Below are 20361 nucleotides of genomic sequence, written 5' to 3' on the forward strand. Positions count from 1 at the left end.
CAAAAATTTGATTCGTGTGAACTGAAGTCTGAACTCTGGTGTCGCAGCTCTTCATGCTCTCCATTCCATGCGGTTTGGCAGGTAAAAAAAACTTAAAATACAAATGAAATGAATATGGGAGCTCCAATAGAAAAGAAACTTGTTACAAATTCGTGAATGTTATTGCCTGAGGAACATTTATCATGTGTGCCCCCTGTCATGGCAGTTTTTTTCATTGTTTGCACTGTAACCATCACACCTTGGTGCAGATTTGAGATCTGAAACAGCGTAACAACAAGGCCAGATATGCCAGTTTTTCTTGTTCTTGTATTGACCTGTCATCAACAATCTCAGTATCATCGCTCACAGGGTTTAGCCACTGTCTCATTTTCAACTTTTCCTTACTTGTTGCTTTGTCAAAATTTTTCGTAACCAATTTTTTATTTTTCATTTAGATATACAGCATCCCGTTTGACTGGAGAAACTACTGATGTCGGTCCGAATTACCTATCTCTTCTTCCCCTTTCTTAAAAAGTCCTCGTGTACACCCATGCGAGTGTGGGGGTATTCACGAGGGCCCCCCTTTTTCCTATCCTGCCTGCTGGATGCACCTCTTCAACGAATGGAGCCAAAGTGGATGCCTGGCCGTATTTCCCGGGCATAAAGGTAGGAAAAATACTCTCTATTCTTCCTTTTTGATTATCTGGTGTTGATTGTAAATCTTTAAGGACGGAGTACGATTATTCCAGAGCTAGGCGGTTGACTGGAACTGTTTTCCCTGTTTGCTATTTTTGTTTACTCAGTCACGGTTTTTTTAAATAACCAAAGGAAGTGGTTGTTCATTTGGTAAAACGACTGCAGATCAGGCTTGTTTTGTATCTAACAACTTTGTCTGTGGGTAAACAAAATTCAAATTTTTTTAACTTGACACTTCAAGCAAAGTAACACAGAAAACTATAGAAAATGTTGTAACCAAGAGGGACCTATCGGCACCTCTTCGTTCAAGTTTATCAATCGAAAATTGCGAAATCTTTTCCAAGCTGGCCGAAACCTTTCATCTACAACCGTTCACCCAACACTAAATTAGTGAAAACGAAAATTAAATCTATACATTTGTGTTAGTAACAAGCCAATTATCAAGACTGGGTGTTGGTATGGTTGAGCTTCGCCAACGACATTCACTTTTCGAGGTGGCCGTCGAGCATCTTGACGACATGTTGGGGCATCGGCGGAGGAGTTGGCAAATGGTCACCGGTGGCCACGAATCCGTTCTCGTTCGAAGTCCAGACGACGCTGATTGGAGTGCCATCGGGAGAGAGGTAGGAATAAGATCCACTTGAGATGGTGCCGATATCCTCGGCTTTGGGTCCGACTCGTTTCTGATTGCCGCTCTCGTCGACCTTGGTTCCGTCTTCGCCTTCGAAACTGTCGTCGCCGTAAAAGCGTGTCGTTATTATATCATGATGGCCCAGCGCTGGCGCTATACAGTCTCAGCTATTAACACGTCTATGCAAATGAGATCTCGGCTCTCTAGGTCACCTGTACGAGTAACTGCCGTCAGGGTTGTTCTCACTGATTGAACGGACGATGGCGATGGGTTTCACCTCATCCAACTTGTCGGTGGGAGCGGCCCAGACGGTGGCCAGTAGACCGAGGAAAACTCCGAAAATGAACTGAAAACACACATCAGCGAAGATCAGAGAAAACCACCGCAAGAATGTAGGTAGGGGGGAAACTTACCACTTTCATTTTTTCTTTTTCTTTTTAAATTTTGTTTAAGGGCTAGAAGAAAGTAATAGAAGAGCCAAATCGGTCAGTGGTGTAAAGGGAGAGGGTCGATTAGGCCTACTGCTGGTCTAGTCGAAGTGGTTCGCCCTTTTTATAGGCCATCGCGTTGCTTCTGTTTTTTCCTTCTTCCTTTTGCCTTGTACAAGTATACACACAGAACATGTTTGGGATTATAGGGGAAAAGGTTGGTTATAATACGTCGGGGTTAGCACCTGCGGCGACAGATATCATCATATCATTATCCCCCTGGCCCAGTAGCCCATTGATAAGGCATTCCTATATTCCCTGCCATAGGGCTACAGACACATATATTAGGAATGTCCGACAATGTGTCTAATGATATCCGAATATACTTTCTTTTTCTTTTGGGTTGTGTGGTTGTGGCTAACTTAATAACGTCCGGGAGAATTCTTTTTTTTTACGAGATTCAAATCACAGTTGTTGTTTCAAAGTTCAACTGCATTTCTTCTGGACTTTGTGGTATTTGACTCTCTCACCTGACCTTGATGTGTTTATAACTTTGTGATAGTGTCTTCTGTTCTATACAAAATGTGTGGCCGTGTAGAAAGCCAGCCGCAGACCACCAGGAAGGAATAGATATCCATACCTTGAGGGAAATCAAATTGAACGATAAATTTGCTGAATAATCGCCTTTCAGATTTTCAGCCACTGCTTGAGAATGCACGTCCCTTGCATTATGACGCGATAAAAATGCGGGTGACATTTGCCGATATCATCGCATCCACTTCTGGATGTTGAATTACCGGTCCATTGCCTTTTTCGTGACGGCCTTTACCATTTTACAAGTAGCACACGCCGTATTTATTACATTGCTGTCTTCACGTCTGCGCTACACAGACGCACCGATTGTTACTTATGGTGGCCCGATTTTTCAATCAAATTCGGTAGTTTCCCTTTTTTTTACTGCTTTGTCCCTCCTTTATGTAATAAATCATTCGCCGGGCCAGATACAACCACACACTCTGTTCTCTAGACGTTCTTTTTTTAGCTTCACTCGAATGAATCTCTTGGCATTTTTTTTCCCCAATTGAAAAACTTTGTGTGGCTATCAAAAAGTTGTTGCTTCTGCTGCTGGATCAGCGATAAGGATTTTTTTTTCTCTTTTGCCGAGCTGTTAACCAGCATATGGCCAAATGGAATTTTGGCCGCGCGGTCTCGGATATCCACAAAACAAAACACGGCAGTTATCTGTTGGTTCGTCTTTACGACGTTGACTCAAAGAATTCGTTTTTTCTTCTTCTTCCCCTTTTTTTACTATTTGATTTCTCCGAGGACCTCCGATTTAAGGATTTTTAACAAAGCAATAAAAGGAAAAGTGAAAACGTTCGAGTTGAGTTGGTTTTTTTCTTAAAGAAAAATGTTGTCGTTTGTATTTTCTTTCTGACACAAAATGTAGAAAATGGAAAAGAAATCAGGGTAATGTGTAGTCATATGGGGGATACGAGTAACAATGACCGAATTTTGTGTTGTTCCTGTTGTTGTTTGGGTTTTGCGTGTACAGCTAAGATATCAAAAAAGCCTATAGAAAAATGGGTGAAATAATGTTCAAAACGACCGATGAACAAGTCCGTTGGCAACGCCGAAAGAAAGTCGCAAGGAGAGACGAAATGGGAAATATTTGTGTGGGACGATGTGCGTGTTTGTTTGGCATCCGATCGGTCGATATTTACATCATGGGCTGTTTGTTTCCGGTGAATATTCCAGTTGTCGGTTCGGATGGAAATTTGGAATCGTTTACAGGAGGCCGGCAGCCTTCAAGTCGGCGAGCATCTTGACGACATGCTCGGGCATGGGGGGAGGTGTGGGCAAATGGTCACCGGTGGCCTGGAAACCGTTCTCATCTGCGACCCAGTTGACAGTCAAGACGACGCCATCGGGAGTGGTGAAGGAGTAAGATCCGCGGGAAACGGTGCCGATATCTTCGGGCTTAGGTCCGACTTGTTTCTGGTTGCCACTTTCCTCCATCTTGGTGCCATCTTCGCTCTCGAAACTGCCAGGCATCACATCGGATTAGATGTACTATAAAATGAGAAGTCTGGTTGTTCTAAAGTGTTACCTGTACGAGTAACTGCCATCGGCGTTGTTCTCGCTGGCCGAGCGGACGATGGCGATGGGCTTGACTTCGTCCACTTTTGCGGGAGCGGCGTTGCAGGCGACCAAGAGACCACAGAAAACTCCGAGAATAAACTGAATGCGAAAAATCACAGGATATTATTGAAATCGTTGCAAATTGACTGCGCAATATCAAAAGAGGAAAACAAAACAAAAATAAGATCCAAATAACAAAAATGTTGAAACTTACGACTTTCATTTTTGTTTTGGGGATTTGAACGAAGCTGAGAGATTCCTTAAGAGCAAAGACTTTGCACTGGTGCTTTGGTCAGTGTGTAGAGGGGATGCGGTTAGCTACTGCCGGTCTCATCGGACGGTTCCTCCTTTTATATACACACAGGTGCTCTCAGGTTTGCTGCAGTTCAACGCGACGGGCAGAGAATTTTATTTTTTCTTTTTGTTTTTCTTTTCGTTTTAGTTCTCTCGGGGAGGAGGAGGAGGCACTTGTCCGGGTATGTTTTCCCTATGCTATACACGCTGGCCCATCCCGCGCCTGCTTTTATTTTCGTCGTCTTCCCTTTTCCAGTCACCTTCATTTGCTTCGTCTTCTTTTTTTCTTCTCTCTCTCCTTTTTCGTGTTTGCCTTTGCCCCAATGCCGGCCATCATGTCTTTATCTTTCATCTTTTATCCTTTTTTTTTCTTTTTATCCCATGTGCTGACATTCTTTTTGAACCGAAATTCAGACATGCCAACCGTTCGTTCGCTCTTTGGCTTGGTTTGCCGGTGAGTTAAAATATACAAAACACGATCCTCTTTACCTGTAGGGCGTGACCACTCACGCTCTCACGCCAAAAAATAAGCATCATCCACAGCAGTAGGAAATGGGCTAAGCTCATAGCTAGCTGATAGAGACGCCAAAATGCTTAAAATTGCACACAGCACATCAAACAACAACAAGTGAAAGGAAACGACTCACTGCACCGGGGTGAACTAAAAAACAAACTTTGGAAAAGAAAAACAAAAACAGCGACGGGCGTGCAAAGAATTTAAAGTGATGAATGGGAGGACGACCATCAGCAGAGAATCTCCTCAAAAATCGAATTTTAATGGCTTTTGATGAGAAACAAGAAAAAGGCGAACAAAATGATGGCAGTAGTCTGGGAAAGAAGAAGAACTAGGAGATTGGGGGTTTCGCATTTCTCGTCGTTTTTCTTTTTTTTTTTAAATTGTTATTTGGATGTTTTGAATAATAATGGGCAAAAATGGACGAGAGCTAGAGAAAAGGATGTGCATATAGGATTAGATTGCCATTAGAGATGGACTGGTACAAATATCCTCAGGGCCGCACAGCAAAATGCTTTATGGCCGGGTAATTTATTTATACGGCAGTCACCGCTGCGTGCGAGACAGGCATCATTTAACACCGGACGCGATTTGAATTTTTCCCGCCGTATTTTTTTTGGCCGATTCGCACGAACAAAATTTTGCTTTTGTTTTTTTGTTTTTTTTTTTTGGTTCGCATGTTAGGCAAACGAACAGTCGAACAAAGATGTCAAAGACTGTGTAGTTTGTCATTTCCCAATAACATTGATAGAACGACACGTTACGCATCCGGAGAGAAGCGGAGGAGGAGGAGGAGTAGGAGCGGATTGATGATGATGGCGGAGGCGGACGTCAAGGTTAAATGGCGCTACTGCGCTTATAGCCGCCGCTTAAATTCCAGCCTTTGTGGCGCATAGGTGAGAGGAACGCCACGATGATCAATCAAAAGCATTTCAGTTTCTACATCCCCACATTCTTCCAGATAAACGAACTCGTATTAGGTCATATTGGAATTTTCTAAAAAAAAACATTTTAAAGATGTTGAATACAAGTGAATTGATTATATAAATAGCTATGCACAGAAATCTAAAAAAGGAGGTCGCAAGAGCCAGGGCGCATTAAAAAGAAAAAGATTTATATTCGTCTTCTATTTCTCAAATCCTTTTTAGTATTTGTTGATGCGCATCTCCGCCGCTGTCTGTGGGCTACTGGGCCAGTGGTGTGTTTTCCCTTTTTTCTTTTCACCATCTGCATATTCACCTGTTATTATTATATCCTTCGCGCTTGAAAAAAACACGCCCTACCATTTCATTTTTCTTGGCGAATCCCCGTTTTGTTGTTGTCGTCGTCGTAGCTATTTATTAACGGTATTTATTTTATTTATTTTTGTTTCCTTAAATTCAACTTTTGCGCAATTTTTCGACCCACAATGCGACGCTAGTCAGTGACTCAACCGGACCTCAAATCCTCTTGGTCGGTCGCCCCCTTTCACTCATTTCTCAAATCGTATTATTACTAACCCAGACGTCGACCATTGTTAATAAGGGCCGCCGCCGTATTTCACGTACGTCTGATCCCCGCGATTTTTTGAAACCGAAAAATATGGCGAAAAGTGAAAAGAGATTTTAGAAGTAGAAAAGTTTCATTTTATTTTGTTGGTGAACATTTCTCTGTATAGCGTGGGTAATATCGTGCACGTAATCGACCACCCAATCATCATGAATGAAACTTCTTTTTATGGAAGAAACAATCACAACAAGACAAAACAGGGAATTTTTGTTCTTTCTTTCTTGTCTTGTTGTAATGTGGAAAAGTGAAAAACCTGTTTAGCCTCGAAGGTGCGCAACTCAGATGATCCCATCTCTTTTTCTCTCTCTCTCTCTACAACTGGTCGGCCCAGGGTCGTCCTTGAGCATCGCCAGACGTAAAGAAGAAGAAGATGCGCTCTCGTGACGACCTCGTCTCGTAAACGTAATTACCATAAATCTTTAATTTTCGTTTGGTTATTTTATTTATTGGCTGAAAGCCAATTACATTTCGTCTTCTTAAGAGAGAGAGAAAGAGAAGATTTTACGTAATTATCTGGGCCCACAGGATCGCAACGATCGAATATTCCCGTTTTGGCGAAAAAGGTCAATGAGACTCTCGACTGAAATGTTGTTTTTGGACCAAAGACATTATGATTCCTTTTGTGGGGGGGGGGGGGTGAACGTCTGAATGACGTCGTGTTTTCCCCTTTCTTTAGCGAATGAAAAGGAGAGAAGAAAACTGCCGTGTAATGATATTAATGTGTCGCCGTCTTGTTGATACCAAACTCGGTCGGTTCGTCAACTCTCTCGGCTCACGACCCGCCATCGTCTGCGGAGGTCCTCCATTGAACGTGGGAGAATTCTCCAAATCCCATAAGAATAAACGGGGGCAAAAATAAAAAAAAGTGAAACGGCTCGACTGCAATGGTTGGAACCGTTTACTTGTATTTTTTACTGAAAATGAATTATAGAAATTAAAATTGCAATCGAATCAAATGAACACAACGAAAATGTCCCAATTAACCAAAGGAAAAATCGAAAGATAAAAATATAAAAGCTAGAAAAAAATGGTTTCACACGTTTGCGATCCATTGGTGAGCAAAAGTCCCAAAATCATTTACTAGATGGATCCTCTGAGGAACACTAAAAAAATAAAAATAAAAAAAGGGAGGATTCTTTTCACTGCTAAATTGCATAGTTGTGTTGGGTATTAGCCAAAAGGGATGTCAAAACTGCGTGCGGTGGTAGTGGGCGGGCTATTTACAATTTGTTGGTCGTATCAATCACTTTCGATTCCATTTCAACGTTTGGTTTTGTGTATGGAAAAACAATTTTATTTATAAGGTAGACACAATTTTTTGGATTTTTTTTTTCATTTGGCTAGGTCGATGGGGTTTGGTTGGTTTACAGAAGACCGGCAGCCTTCAAGTCGGCGAGCATCTTGACGACGTGCTCGGGCATGGGGGGAGGAGTGGGCAAATGGTCACCGGTGGCCTGGAAACCGTTTTCATCGGCAACCCAGTTGACGGTCAAGACGACGCCATCGGGAGTGGTGAAAGAGTAAGATCCCTTGGAGACTGTGCCGATATCCTCGGGTTTAGGTCCGACTTGCTTCTGGCTGCCGCTCTCGGAAACTTTTGTGCCATCGGCGGATTCGAAACTGTCGAGACAATTCAGACGATTTAGTTAGAAGATGTCATTGTGCGAGCACTGCTGAAAAAACTTACTCGAAAGAGTAGCTTCCATCGGCGTTCATTTCGCTGTTGGATGAGATGATCTCGATGGGTTTGTCCTCATCGAGCTTAGCCGGTGCGGCAGCAGCGACGGCAACCAAAGCGATCAATACCAACTGTTGAGTCAAATGAAAATTTCAAATTCCAGTTAAGTTAGAGTTGATGGAGAAAAACTTACGAATTTCATGATGAGTGTTGGGAGGAGAGTTGGGATATTTTCTCGGTTGATGAGAGAATGTTGTGTGTGTCTTGTATCGAACGATGGTCCGCTTTATATACCTCAGACTCTCCGACGATAGGCCATGAATTTACTATGTAGACAGTCTCTTCTTTCTACACACACGTGCTAGAAGGAGAGAGAGAGAGAGAATCAAATTCGGTAGACGAAGAAGAGGATTCGACTCGTTGCCCCCGTCTGTGTGGGTGGGGAGTCGCTAGCTTCTTTTGGCCCTTTTCTTCGATTTTTTATGCGAGTTGGCTTTTGTGCCAGAAATTCACATCGACGCCTTTCGTTTCGGATCGTCTTTCGTGGCCTTTCAACTTGTGTTTTATGTTCGTGTCTTTGAGGTGTGTACATAACGTATATGTGTGGTGGGTTAGAGTCTATAATCCCACCGCTAACTGTTAGCCGAAGCAAAAAGGAGGCCGGGAGAGAGGGGTATTTGGTAGAGGTCCATGTTCTTCTTCTTGGTATTAGAAGAAAGAGAGAGGGAAGATTTAGACTGGGAAGAAGAAGAAGAATAAAACGATGTGGTGTGGCATTCGGTTTCACGTTTGTTCATAGCAACACGTGACGTGATTGCCCGGCTCTCTCGCTATATTTCTCGTTATACCCAAACAGGCAATCAAAACAGCAACATCTAGAGAAACGACACTCCTCTTCTCCTACCCTAGGGCAACCATCAACACCATCCAGGGTCAATCCCAAAGCCCGTCCACTTTTACTTTTACTTTTTTTCTTTTTCTTCTTCTTCTTCTTCTTCGTCTGTTAATTTATTATTAGACGGATCATTATTATTCATCTCTTGTGCTGCTCTCTCACTCCGGGTCGTTTTTCAAATTCTTGGAACTTTTCAAATTTCCCGCCGGTTGTTTCTTTAGCGCCAAATTTGTTTTTCCCCTCGTTTTTTGAAAATGACATGTGTCTTGAGGAAGGAGTGTTGTCGATTGGTCAAAACATCTTCCTTATTGCATTTCTGCCGAAATGCACAGCACCACAACCTTGATGGAAGTTGAACATTTTAAGCGAAAAGATTATTTTCAGACAGAAATATACCCATCACTATGTAGTAGCTGCTGCATCCGCAAGACATTCACTTCCCGATTCATATTCCAGCCGCAGCTCTACACAGCGTCCAGCTATAGAGAGAAGTGATGTTTCATTTGGAATGCAACAAGGATGTTGCTTCAGTTAACCTTGGTTACAATAATCAATCCTCCTTATTCTCGACTGTTACCATGCTCAAAACAAAAGACACCCGTTGATATCTGGAAATCCCGTCTTAGTAGTCGAATTCGATCCCGCAGTCCCGTCTGTCCATTTGGAAATGTTGAAACACGTTAGCCGAATCACCTGTCAATGTCTCCCCGGTGTCGTAACGTTTCCATGCAACTTGTAGGAGGTTGCCGGTGTCAGCGAGATGACTATCGAAAAACGATTAATAGAGACGGGGGCCGTATGATTTGAGATACCAGCGCAATCAAAGTGTTTAATTACCCTCATTCTTCTCCCGTAAAAAACGGCCGTAAAAGAAACTGGCAGGTGTTTCCAATCGTCCGATCGAGAAGAAAGAATAGTCTCCCAATAACAATAATATCAAGACCGTTTAAATTCAAATATCGATAGAGATCTTTTGATATTGCCCAATGATCTGCTAAATGCTCGGTTGACTTCCCCCCCCCCCATTCTTTATAATAGATTCATTAGCCAACGTAATGACACTAATCTTTTTAAAAAGTTTCGATTCCGATTTCTTTATTCGTTTGCATGATGCAATAACAATGGCTTGTCGCTCCCACATGCCAAACCTGACCATGTAAGGGTCACTTGTGTGTGGGTAAATACACAAGTCGCCGACGAAGTACAAAGCCAACTATCAACAACAGAACAAATTTGTCAGCCAAAAATATAGTTAATAATATTTTGTACCCCGGTGTGTCACATAGAGAAGCTTTCATTTCCGCGTCATCTCTCTTCTTGAAGAAGAAAAAACAAATGTCCTTTTAAAGTCAACAACTTTCTCCTCGAGTCAACATTCCACCACCATAAGAAAAGAAAAGAAAAAACCCCGACGACAAATTTTACGGTCGGTTTTTCTTTTCTCCCCTTTCCCGAGAGAAGATATTTCTCGCGTGTAACAGCAATAACAATTGCGCTTATTGTTTTTCTCTGTACGTGTCAAATGAAGCGATGGGTACCGAGAACATGTGTGATAAGGCATATGTATAGTATCCATTTTTCTTTTACTTCGGAGGGTCTTTTTTAAAAGGCAAGAGGATGTAGAGTGTCCTTCGGAATCGTTTGAGCATCACAAGAGAGTGAAAAAGATGTTTATCCGACTGGACTCGGCCACAACATTTGACTGTAGTTATATGCCACCTCGACCTTGACGCAGGCTGCATCTTGTTGAACACCGAGAAAATCTTACCTTCCTTTTATGTTGACGGCACACGCATTTATCGACGTGTGTGTGTGTGTACGTGAGTACACCGTACAGCAGTTTGTTTAGTATTAACATGCTTTTTGAACCACCCCCAAAAATATTAAAACCGCAGCATATTATCGCCCGTTAAAAAATATTTTTTATTTGGAGGTTCCATTTTTTTTTTCAAGTTTTCCCGCTTGTATGTTTGAACTGCTGCGGCGGCGGCACCAATTTAACTAATGGTGCAGAGGAAATAACCGTGTCGAATTGCAAACCCATTACGCGTTTTAAGTCGGGTAATATTTAAAATCGAATCAAATTTAAGAGTTTAAAAGTTACGCGTTTGACGTCTGGCGTCGCTGTTGATTGCCGTCCAAAAAGTGCGCATTTTTTAAAACAAAAAGTTCAAATTCGAAAATGGCAAAAATTCAATTGGTTGTGGGCTGATTGACTCAAGGATGAGAAAAGTGAGAGGGTAAAATTCGGCACGATCTGCCATTAATATCGTGATTGTGTGCTTCTGCATTCAAAACATCGACACACGGACGTATATAGAAGAAGAGAAAGGAACTATAGCGCTAGAAGAAGAAGATGATGATGATGAAAGACAGGCCATCAACTTTGGACGCACTTCAAACAGGATCTTCAAGGACATTTTTATTAACCGGACGATTCAAACATGAGCAGCAGGTTCCCCTGAACTTGCGACGAAAAAAATTTGATTTCTTCTGAAATCACATTTAATTCTAACAGAATTCGTTTATAGAATCTTAACTTTTATTAAAGTTTCCGAGCGCCAAATGTTTTTTACTATTATTTCGAAATCAAAGTTTAGCGGCGTCACAACTTTTACTTTGGCGGCCTCCGCCGGCTGTGCTTGCGTATAATCTTCGCCTCGAGGGCAAAATTACCTGATGATGACTATTTTGGATTTCCCTTTCCTTCGATGGATGGAACTCTGACGGGGAAAAAAAACAAAAAGAAAGAAAATCGAAAGTTGTTTGACGGCGGCCTTGGCATATCCCAAGCACCTGCTCATCGCTGCTCATCACCATCAACTCTTTTGAAAACCTCGACTCTTGCTCGTCATCCTTGTTATTTATTATGCGCTACCCTTATAGCTCTTTCATTCTTTTTTTATTTAAAAAAAAATTTCAAATTTGAATTTCAAAAGGAAATGAATGGAAAATAATAAGTGTGGGTGTATGTAGTGACGTGTTCATTTGTAATACGTTTTTTTTTCCTTTTTTTGATATGTATGTTTATCACTCTTTCATCTCGTTTATTTTAATGACGGTCTTTTCCAAAAGTATCACTATAAAAAGAGGAGGCCCAAGATTCATCATCGAGTATTAGTGGTTGGTCAATTTTTTCTTTTGGTTTTTGTTCGTTTTTTTGTTTTAATCGAAAAAAAATTGCAATATAAACAAAAGTTGGGGGGTTGTGTGCGCGTGGGAGCGCATCGATTGGGGGTTTGATTGTGAAATTGGGGAATGACAATTTATTTACGATTGAGGCCAAGTCGCTGGTCGAGGAGGCCGAGCATTTGGAGTTTCTGCTTGGTGCTCATGCCGGCAGCGCGGGCCTCGTCGGCGGCGTTGGTTCGTGCGATGATGGCCAAGGCTCGCTTGATGGCCGGCGACGGCTCGGGAGCCACGGGAAGGTGAGCGCCCTGCGGCTGGAACCCGTTTTCGTCGGCGACGAAGGTCAGCTCGATCTTGTCACCTTCCGGCGCCGTGTAGGACCACGAGCCTCGAGACGTCGCTCCAGACTCTTCTCCGATCTGTTTCTGGGCTCCTTCCTCTTCGCGTTTCACGCCATCGGCCGTTTCGAACCTGTTTTTCATTTGATTGGTTATAAGTTACTGCTATTACGATATCCGGAAGTGGATTGAATCAACTCACTTGAATTTGTAACTGCCGTCCAAATTGGGTCCTTCGCTCTCGGACGTGATGATTTCAACTGGCGGTTTAGCCGCATCCTGCGGCATGGCGGCCACTACGCCGATGAGAACTGCTAAAACAAATACCTGGACATATTTTTTTAAAAGGGCACACAGGGAGATGGGACGGGGGGAAATAAAACAAGAACGAAGAATAAGAGAATTGAAGTTAAAAATGTTTCTCTGTAAACGTCTTGATTCAATCCAAAGAAATAGTTGGTTTCGGGGAAGATTTTTACCCACCTTCATTGTGCGGATGCTTGAGGTGATGTGCGACGCTCTTCTGTACTCCGCCTGGCGTTTTATACATTCCAGAAAATGTTAGGCCAGGCCCTCCTCCACGAGGTACCTTCGTGAGTTGGTTGCCGGCGTCAGCGGAGAGGAAGGAACACATCAAGACACAAAAACGATTCTCCCAAGAAAACCACGCCAAGGACCCCACCAGCTCACCCACAACCAGCCTTCTCTCTTTCTTGTGTGTGTATTCACATTTCATCACCTTCGTCGTCCTCCGCCTTATCCTCCACCCCCTCTTCTCTTTTTCTTCACAACTCTCCAACAACAAAACTATTTCTTCTTCTTCTCACAAGAGTTTTCTAAAAAAGAAAAAAGAAAAAGACTCTATACGTTATATCAGCGAGAGGATGAGCGATGGCGGTGGCGTGATAATGGTGCGTACTTGAGCAATAGCTTTTTTTTCCTATTGTTTATTATCATCCGCACCGTTCCGTACCGTCGGTTCCGTCGGCTATATTTTTTTTCTTTCCTTTTTCTATTGGCCTCCGAAGAGCATTTCTCTCTCCGACATTCCGCCGTTCATATCTTTTACCTCCCCCCCTCAACATGTTGAGGTTTTCTCTCTCTCTCTCCCATTGTATAATAGTATAGATTGAGCGTTTGATGGATGACATATCCACCATCAAAAGGAAACAAAAACCTATTCCTTTCCAGATTTTTTCAGATTTTTTTGTTTATTTCCCCCCTCCTTTTTTGTTACACCACATTTTCATTGTGCGACGATGTGATCGAATGTTCTTCGACGAATTCGAGTCGACTTTGAATCACTTAATTCTCCTTTCTCTTTCCTTCCTTTTCGAAATTGCATCATCGATTCAACTTTTTTTGTTTTATCGTCGCTGCGATTTTGGAATTCGCCTCGTACCATTTTTTGCAGGGCTGTAATTGCGTCCGGTTCAATGCTAAACGCATTACACACGCTTTTTTGTTGTTATTGTTCATTCCGGGATCCTGACTTCTCGGTATCCAGACACAAGGTAATCCCCCCTTAAAAAAAAATGGATGGAATTAGGCAATTAGCATAATACGCGCTGCTCCCTATATTGTCTGATAGATCTATTACTGAGATATCTGGCGGGCACTATGACCTGGCAGTCTCAGCACACGATCCATCAACAAAGCCAACCGAACCGCATTGGGATATGTAGTTTGCTATAGCAAGCAACTGTGTAGCCTACTGTTTTATTTTCCGCGAAAAATGCGGGTCATCATCGTCGCCATAGATATTAAGCTCCCGAACGGCACATAACCCAAAAAAGTTTTCACTTCCCTGCCGAAAAAGTCATTGGACGCGCCTCGGCGCCTGGCACGAAACGCTAATTTTCGCCCATATTGGGCGGATGAGACGAGGATCATCTTTTTATTTTTCAGAACCTCATTGAGTCTCGAAGGGAAAAGTGAAAGGCGAGTTTGAAATACATCTAGCGCTACTCTACTCGGCTTGGGGTGTATACATAACTCTGTCACATATAGAAAAGATGAGACGACCATTATACAGCGCTACTCCGAGTTATACGCCGGTGCTTTACGTGGAAAAAAGGGAAAAGAATGGCTCTGTGCTGCATTCAAAGTCTGTAGTGAAAAGCGAAAAGAGAAGAAAAGAACCGACTTGGAAAAGAAATATAGCTACACGGTAAATAACAAGCGTCCTCGATCGTCATGCCTTTGCAAAGGGAACAAATTAAAGAAGAAGAAGAAAAGTCGCTTCGTTTCTAATGTATGTACAGCGCAAACTGTTTGTCGGTCGGTCGCTTGGAGGTTGTAACACGGTCACACTTTCACCCTCCGCCCTTTTGTGTCTAGAAATCATTTCTCGTTTCGCCTTTGTGCGGACACGGGATTCACCCGTGTCCAACTGTCCGTCAGTTCCAGCTTTTTATTTTTTTAATAGGACGCTATATGCAAAATGGGATTACGACATCATATTTACTTACTATGCGCGTCTATTCTGGACACGGCCGAGGGAGAAAGAAAAAAAAAGGACAGACATGATGTCTGCTGGAGTGTATGAAAAAGATGAAGATGGTGATACCCGCCAGCAGGGTCTACGCCCTCTCCATCACATATTGAAAGCGGAGACAAGATGCTAACAGGTGAAAGCTAATATTAGAAATTAGAGAGTTGTGTGTCTACACCGATATGTTATATAGTTATGTGCATCCGCAGTTGATTGAGTTTCACATCGAACAAAGAATAGGTTCTATAAGCTACCGGTATTTTGGCGATGCTTTCAACATTGATGGCCCCGCTGTTTCTACACCGTTTCAACCGTTTTACAAAATAAGAGAATCTCAATAGAAATAGACGTGCCACTGAATGATCGAAAGGTAAAAATATTCAGTCGCGGGTCTAACTGTTGATTGATTTCATACACATTTGACGACCCGAATGCGTTTGCGGCTGGCCCTCTATACACACGCAACTCGAACCATTATTCACCGTATAACGTCATCAAGTGCATTTGTATTGTACACACGTCGTCGACACACGTGTGGGTCGAGCGAGAAAGCGAAAGTTTTCCCTTCCATTCGGCGTTTTCATTTCTTTTGACTGAAATTTCAACACTCGAGTGTCAGAAAAATTCAGTTGGAATCGAGGCGGTTCTAGGCCCATTGTGCGCATCCACCTTGAGGCCGGTTTCTCCCTGCTGTGCATCTTTTATGCGTTATAATTACTGGGTTAAACACGTAACAGAATTATTTATTTTTTTTTTTTTTTGTCGAGGGGAAGGTAGGAATCTAATATTTTAATCGCTTCGCAGAATAACAGCAAGAGAATGAGGACACCAGCCCGACATGTATAGCAGACCATCCCGCTCCCCTGTAATTATCAGACAATTTTCTGGCGACGATTCCGCTGCTGCTGCTGTTTAATGCGATACTGCCGACATCGTTGCGCGCTCACGCGTTCGACTACACGCCGATCCTCTTCGTCCGCGCACTTTTCAGAGTCAATTGCGTCGTCTTTTAACTTCTGCTTCTCCAGAGTGTCAAGGTTGCGGGACCTTAATCCTCTTTGACTGCGACGAAAAGCGGCCGGCGATGGCAAGACCGGGTTTTGATGTCTTTTCACGCAGCGTTTTTTAAATGTTGGTACTTGCGCGCTACAATAGTGATGACTTGATTATACTCGGAATATAGTATGTTTGTTTACTCTTTGGTCAGAATGAGAAAGTGCACTCAAGTGTCATTAAAACGACCTTGCTCTTATAGAATCCTTTGGGGTTTTTTACATTTTCCTGCGGTTTTCCCCACCGGAATTTTCTCCTTCTTATTTTAACCAAAAAAATATGCATAGCGCATACAGAACAAAAAAAAACGAAACTTGTCTCTTCTTTCGCATGGCTTTGTTGTTGTTATTACTGTGGCTTTATGCACGAATCACGCGGGAATTGAACGCGGCGATATGGTCAACCGCACGGGGGCGGGTTCACCGAGGACTTTTATTTTTTTATTTTTTTAAAGAGGTTGTATTCGTCAAAGGGGGAAAACCCGATTTTATTTTTGTCGAGCGAAGTTAAAGAAGTTGTGTCGCATCAACATAATCGTGATGGCACTCTTGACTTCTCCACCGCGCGCTATTATTCGCCGTCACGGCTGCACGACGTTCGTTCCCCCTGCAAGGACACACCAACATCAAACACGACCGCATCATCATTCACAACAGGTAGGACGGTGAAGTAGTAGCTATACACGGCGCATCAAACAGCTGCAGTTGCTGCGGGAATAAGGTTATTTCAATTCTCCCGCGCGTAGAGAAGCCAGCGACCGTATAGAGGTGACAGCACGCAGTTGTTGAATGATAAACCTAGTCCCACCACTTCTATCTATCCCATCAAAACAACAATCGTGTTTTATTTTTTATTTTTTCTCTTTCTATATGGAAGGGGATGACATCAACACATGGAGTCGTGATAGAAAATGTCATCAAGGTCTTTTTGCGGGTTCCCATCACTCCCGTACGTTTGGAAGTCTAAATCGCTGGCATTTTCTAAAAATCCTCGCTATTGTTTTGTTCTCTCATCACTCATTTGTTTATAGACTTTGCTATTATTCCAGCGGTAAATTTGAATTTAATTCGAATAATTCTGATCGTTTGGTGAATGGTACTTTAGTTTCAAATTAACTGAATTCCAGGTTATTGCCGAATGCAAATTACATGATGAAACCGAAAATTGCAGGGCCGTAAAAGGACAGACATTGCGCCGTTCACTTTGATTGAAGACAGGAAGAAACAAAAAAGCCAAAGATGGTGATTAATGATGATGACGGTATTCGCCTTAAATACAACATAAAAGAAAAGCGCAAAAAGAAACAAGGCAACAAATGAATTAACATCATATTAATCATCAAATGAATTTGACATCATTTCCATATGAGTGCTGCAGGGCCGAAATTTAGCTGTAGGTATCAATGCAACAAGAGGATCCTTTCCCATGACCATAAAAAGATCTCATAAATGTACCGTTTAACCTATATGAATATTCAGGTTGTTTTACGTGGGAATTATTTCTTGTGCATCTCAATTACAGCCAATTTTATTCGGCATAATCGTTATAGCAGTCCTTCTAGACGTAGTTCAACGTATTTTTATTTAAATAAGATTTTATCTTAACAAATTTCCCAAGTAAAAGTGAAAGTGAAAATTTCCTTTATTCTTTTGAATCGAATGAATAATGGTTTTCACATTTGATCGTGTGCTGTATCCAATTTGGACCGGATCAAAAAGTTTTGTCAAATATCTGGCGAAAGATGAATTGGCAAATGCCAAATGGCAAAGATTCACAGTTGTATCTGACCAGCCTCTATTTATTGTTATTATTATAGGACATGTAGTTAAAAAGTTGCGGCATTGTACGCGCAGGTCAAGCGGTTCTTGACTCAGAGAGAGCGATGAAACGACTGCGGCTGGACAATAAAAATACAGTAAAGGACATTTTGAGCTTTTTTAATGACACGGCAAGAGAGATGGAGAGAGAGAGAAAGGAGGCCATGACGACAGACACATATGGTTGGATAGATACAATGCGTTTGGCACATCACCTTACAGTCGTCGAGAGAGTCTATTCGTTTTTGTTTGATGATCATACCATTCGCATTGAGGAAGGGATGGACAGATGCCAGAAAACCCCGTCTTCATCAATAATAAGAAAGAGAAAAAAAACGGCGAATTTGATGAGATTCTCTTTTATATAATAGTACTTGAATTCACGTCTAGTATTTTAAGTGCATAAAATTCAAATGCAAATGAGATAGACATGCGCAATCTTTATTACTGGCGGGTGTTAACGCGAAAAAAAAATATATTGAGGAGGGAGGTAGGAGGAGAAAGGACGAAGGGTCGTCACGATTTCTCTGCTGCTTGCTTATAGATGGCCTTTTTTTTCGTACGTATATGTATATTTTTTCTTCGGTTTTTCGGTGGAAATGAGGAGATCCCTCTCTTTAGCCTGCTCATCTCCCCGTGTCTATTTGTTGCTTGGGAAATTTTCTGCTATAAAAGCTGCCAGTCCGGACGGTAGATCTTCACAAGCATTCTTGCTCATCTCCAAAGCAAAAGCAAATTATCCAACATGCAACCGGTAAGTTGTGGAATTATCTCTTACTAATACAATACCTTAGTTATAGAACAAAAGCTATTGATCCAACAGCGAAGGCACATTTAATTAATTATGTGATCTGTTCTTTGAAATTCCGGATACGCTTGAAGATGTTCGCCGTCGCTCTTTTCGCCGCTTTGGTGGCCATCGTCTCATCCGCTCCCCAAGGCGGCAACACCCCAGTCCCGATCCTCAGCTCCGAATTCGATCAGAAGGAGGATGGCAGCTATTCCTTCTCGTAATTATTCCTTTCACTCTTTGATTTAATAGTTTCATTGGCAGCAAAGTATCTTGCTGAAAAATGGTAAAACGGAAATTAGTAAATAGTAAATTGGTTGACAATTCAGATACGAAACTGGAGATGGTATTAAGCGATCAGAGGCCGGAGAACAGAAGAAGATTGGCGAAGAGTCCGGATCTACCTCCAACGGCAGCATCTCGTGGAAGACCCCCGAAGGCAAAACCGTCACCATCACTTTCGTCGCTGACGAGAGGGGATTCCAGCCTAAAGTGACTGTCTCATAAGAAGTTTTGACACATTCTTATTGGACTATTCTCAACTCACTGGACTGGACAAACCGATATCGCCAAATCAATCCCCCCTCCTCACCAGCCTTTGATATACAGTATTTTGGTTCATTGTTATCATCGCTTCAATTATTACGATGATGCAATGAACCGAGCCGCCTATTTTTATTTTAAAAATTAAGCTACGAGCGAAGCAAAACCCAATTTGAAAATTGGCGCCAATATTCCTATTTGAATTTTCCTATTTCTTGATTTTACTCGAAAACAAAAATTCTATTTGTCTATACAACTCTATCACACGCAACGCATAGAAATACACCTGTTTGTATACCAAAAGCTAAAACAACAATCGGCTTATTTCAATATTTAAAACATTCCTTTTCAATAAAAAAGAAAAAAAAGAAAACCAATCATATTTTATCAAATTTTGGCGGCTAGGTCTGTCAGCGATGACTGAGCAATATTGAATAACTGTTGGGGGTGAAAATGTTAACCTTCACCAGCATCCAACATCAGTCCGACTTGGCTGCAACAGCAGCGGCGTGTCAAGTGCACAGACACGAAGCGGCAGCGGCTGCTGATGTAAATCAAATGAAAGAAAAGAAAGAATAAAAACCACTTTCACTTTTTCTGTCGTTTCTTGGGGGTCTTTTGGCTTCAGCTTGTTAGAAAGAAAAAAAAAAAAAGAGTTGCCCGGCTGGTTTGGTGGGTTTGTCCGTTCCTCCGTCTGGCTCTCTTATGCGCTACAAGGAGTGCTGCTGATGCTGTTGCATGTGTGTGTAATAAATAATGAAAGTGAATTTTATTTATGTTTTTTTTTACCTCTTAGATTTCTATGTAATGATGAACATATTAAGTTTGGGGAAAAAGAGAGCCGGTTTTTTTATTTAAGTATAACTCTCTACATTTCTCTCTCTATGCATAAAGACTCGACAATGACTTCTTTCTCTCCGGTCCTGCTTTGACCAGTTTTCACCGTCGTAAAAAAACAAAAAACAAGACGAGACGAAAGTGTTCAATTGACCAGTTTAGTTTGGCTCGCCACCAGCGCAGTCAAGCCACTAACTATACATCAGTAGCTACAGGTTCGCCCAGATCGATAAAATAACTCGAAAACGAAAAATTTCCAGCGTAGGCTATTACTAGGGAGATAACAAAGTTGAAATAGCAAGTAAAAATAAGGGCGTGGATCGTCCAGTGAAGAAACTGGATTTTATTGTAGAGTCATCAACTATCGATTGCGACCGGCTGTGCACGAGAGATAATCGTGTAACATTATTGACGTGATTCGTGGGGAATCGAAAATCCCACCCTTTTTGTTATCGAACAAGAAAAATAAAATCTGAAAACGGGACTTTCAAAAAAGGGAAAACGGGCGAGTATAGAAATGAAAAGTGAAAAATGAATTTGTAATAGATTTAAAAA

The 20361-nt window shown here is 42.0% G+C and overlaps 5 protein-coding genes across 5 annotated transcripts; 1 reads left to right on the plus strand and 4 right to left on the minus strand.

Moving 5' to 3' along the window:
• Positions 1 to 14: 14 nt before the first annotated feature.
• LOC124196122 (endocuticle structural glycoprotein SgAbd-5-like) lies at positions 15 to 19272 on the plus strand. The gene is made up of 5 exons (XM_046590941.1): positions 15 to 81; positions 435 to 645; positions 18244 to 18390; positions 18519 to 18646; positions 18756 to 19272. The coding sequence occupies exons 3-5, from the start codon at positions 18382 to 18384 to the stop codon at positions 18931 to 18933; spliced, it is 315 nt and encodes a 104-aa protein (XP_046446897.1). The 5' UTR covers positions 15 to 81; positions 435 to 645; positions 18244 to 18381; the 3' UTR covers positions 18934 to 19272.
• On the minus strand, positions 939 to 1831 carry LOC124196120 (endocuticle structural glycoprotein ABD-4-like). Its single transcript, XM_046590939.1, has 3 exons — positions 1720 to 1831; positions 1519 to 1652; positions 939 to 1404 (listed from the first exon to the last, which is right to left on the minus strand). The coding sequence occupies exons 1-3, from the start codon at positions 1726 to 1728 to the stop codon at positions 1158 to 1160; spliced, it is 390 nt and encodes a 129-aa protein (XP_046446895.1). The 5' UTR covers positions 1729 to 1831; the 3' UTR covers positions 939 to 1157.
• Positions 3173 to 4367, minus strand: LOC124196119 (endocuticle structural glycoprotein SgAbd-3-like). Its single transcript, XM_046590938.1, has 3 exons — positions 4091 to 4367; positions 3845 to 3975; positions 3173 to 3778 (listed from the first exon to the last, which is right to left on the minus strand). The coding sequence occupies exons 1-3, from the start codon at positions 4097 to 4099 to the stop codon at positions 3523 to 3525; spliced, it is 396 nt and encodes a 131-aa protein (XP_046446894.1). The 5' UTR covers positions 4100 to 4367; the 3' UTR covers positions 3173 to 3522.
• On the minus strand, positions 7113 to 8345 carry LOC124196121 (larval cuticle protein LCP-22-like). Its single transcript, XM_046590940.1, has 3 exons — positions 8104 to 8345; positions 7920 to 8041; positions 7113 to 7852 (listed from the first exon to the last, which is right to left on the minus strand). The coding sequence occupies exons 1-3, from the start codon at positions 8110 to 8112 to the stop codon at positions 7597 to 7599; spliced, it is 387 nt and encodes a 128-aa protein (XP_046446896.1). The 5' UTR covers positions 8113 to 8345; the 3' UTR covers positions 7113 to 7596.
• Positions 11836 to 13018, minus strand: LOC124196118 (cuticle protein CP14.6-like). The gene is made up of 3 exons (XM_046590936.1): positions 12756 to 13018; positions 12475 to 12599; positions 11836 to 12405 (listed from the first exon to the last, which is right to left on the minus strand). The coding sequence occupies exons 1-3, from the start codon at positions 12759 to 12761 to the stop codon at positions 12072 to 12074; spliced, it is 465 nt and encodes a 154-aa protein (XP_046446892.1). The 5' UTR covers positions 12762 to 13018; the 3' UTR covers positions 11836 to 12071.
• Positions 19273 to 20361: the final 1089 nt, after the last annotated feature.

The sequence above is a fragment of the Daphnia pulex genome, chromosome 6 (assembly GCF_021134715.1).
Source record: "Daphnia pulex isolate KAP4 chromosome 6, ASM2113471v1".
In the NCBI taxonomy this organism is placed as follows: domain Eukaryota; kingdom Metazoa; phylum Arthropoda; class Branchiopoda; order Diplostraca; family Daphniidae; genus Daphnia; species Daphnia pulex.

Excerpts from the sequence above, each read along its gene's own strand:
- LOC124196122 (XM_046590941.1), top strand. Across the intron at positions 18,647-18,755 it reads GATGGCAGCTATTCCTTCTC|ATACGAAACTGGAGATGGTA; the intron begins GTAATTATTCCT and ends TTGACAATTCAG.
- LOC124196118 (XM_046590936.1), bottom strand. Across the intron at positions 12,406-12,474 it reads GACGGCAGTTACAAATTCAA|GTTCGAAACGGCCGATGGCG; the intron begins GTGAGTTGATTC and ends AATGAAAAACAG.
- LOC124196121 (XM_046590940.1), bottom strand. Across the intron at positions 7,853-7,919 it reads GATGGAAGCTACTCTTTCGA|TTTCGAATCCGCCGATGGCA; the intron begins GTAAGTTTTTTC and ends TTGTCTCGACAG.
- LOC124196119 (XM_046590938.1), bottom strand. Across the intron at positions 3,779-3,844 it reads GATGGCAGTTACTCGTACAG|TTTCGAGAGCGAAGATGGCA; the intron begins GTAACACTTTAG and ends GATGCCTGGCAG.
- LOC124196120 (XM_046590939.1), bottom strand. Across the intron at positions 1,405-1,518 it reads GACGGCAGTTACTCGTACAG|TTTCGAAGGCGAAGACGGAA; the intron begins GTGACCTAGAGA and ends CGGCGACGACAG.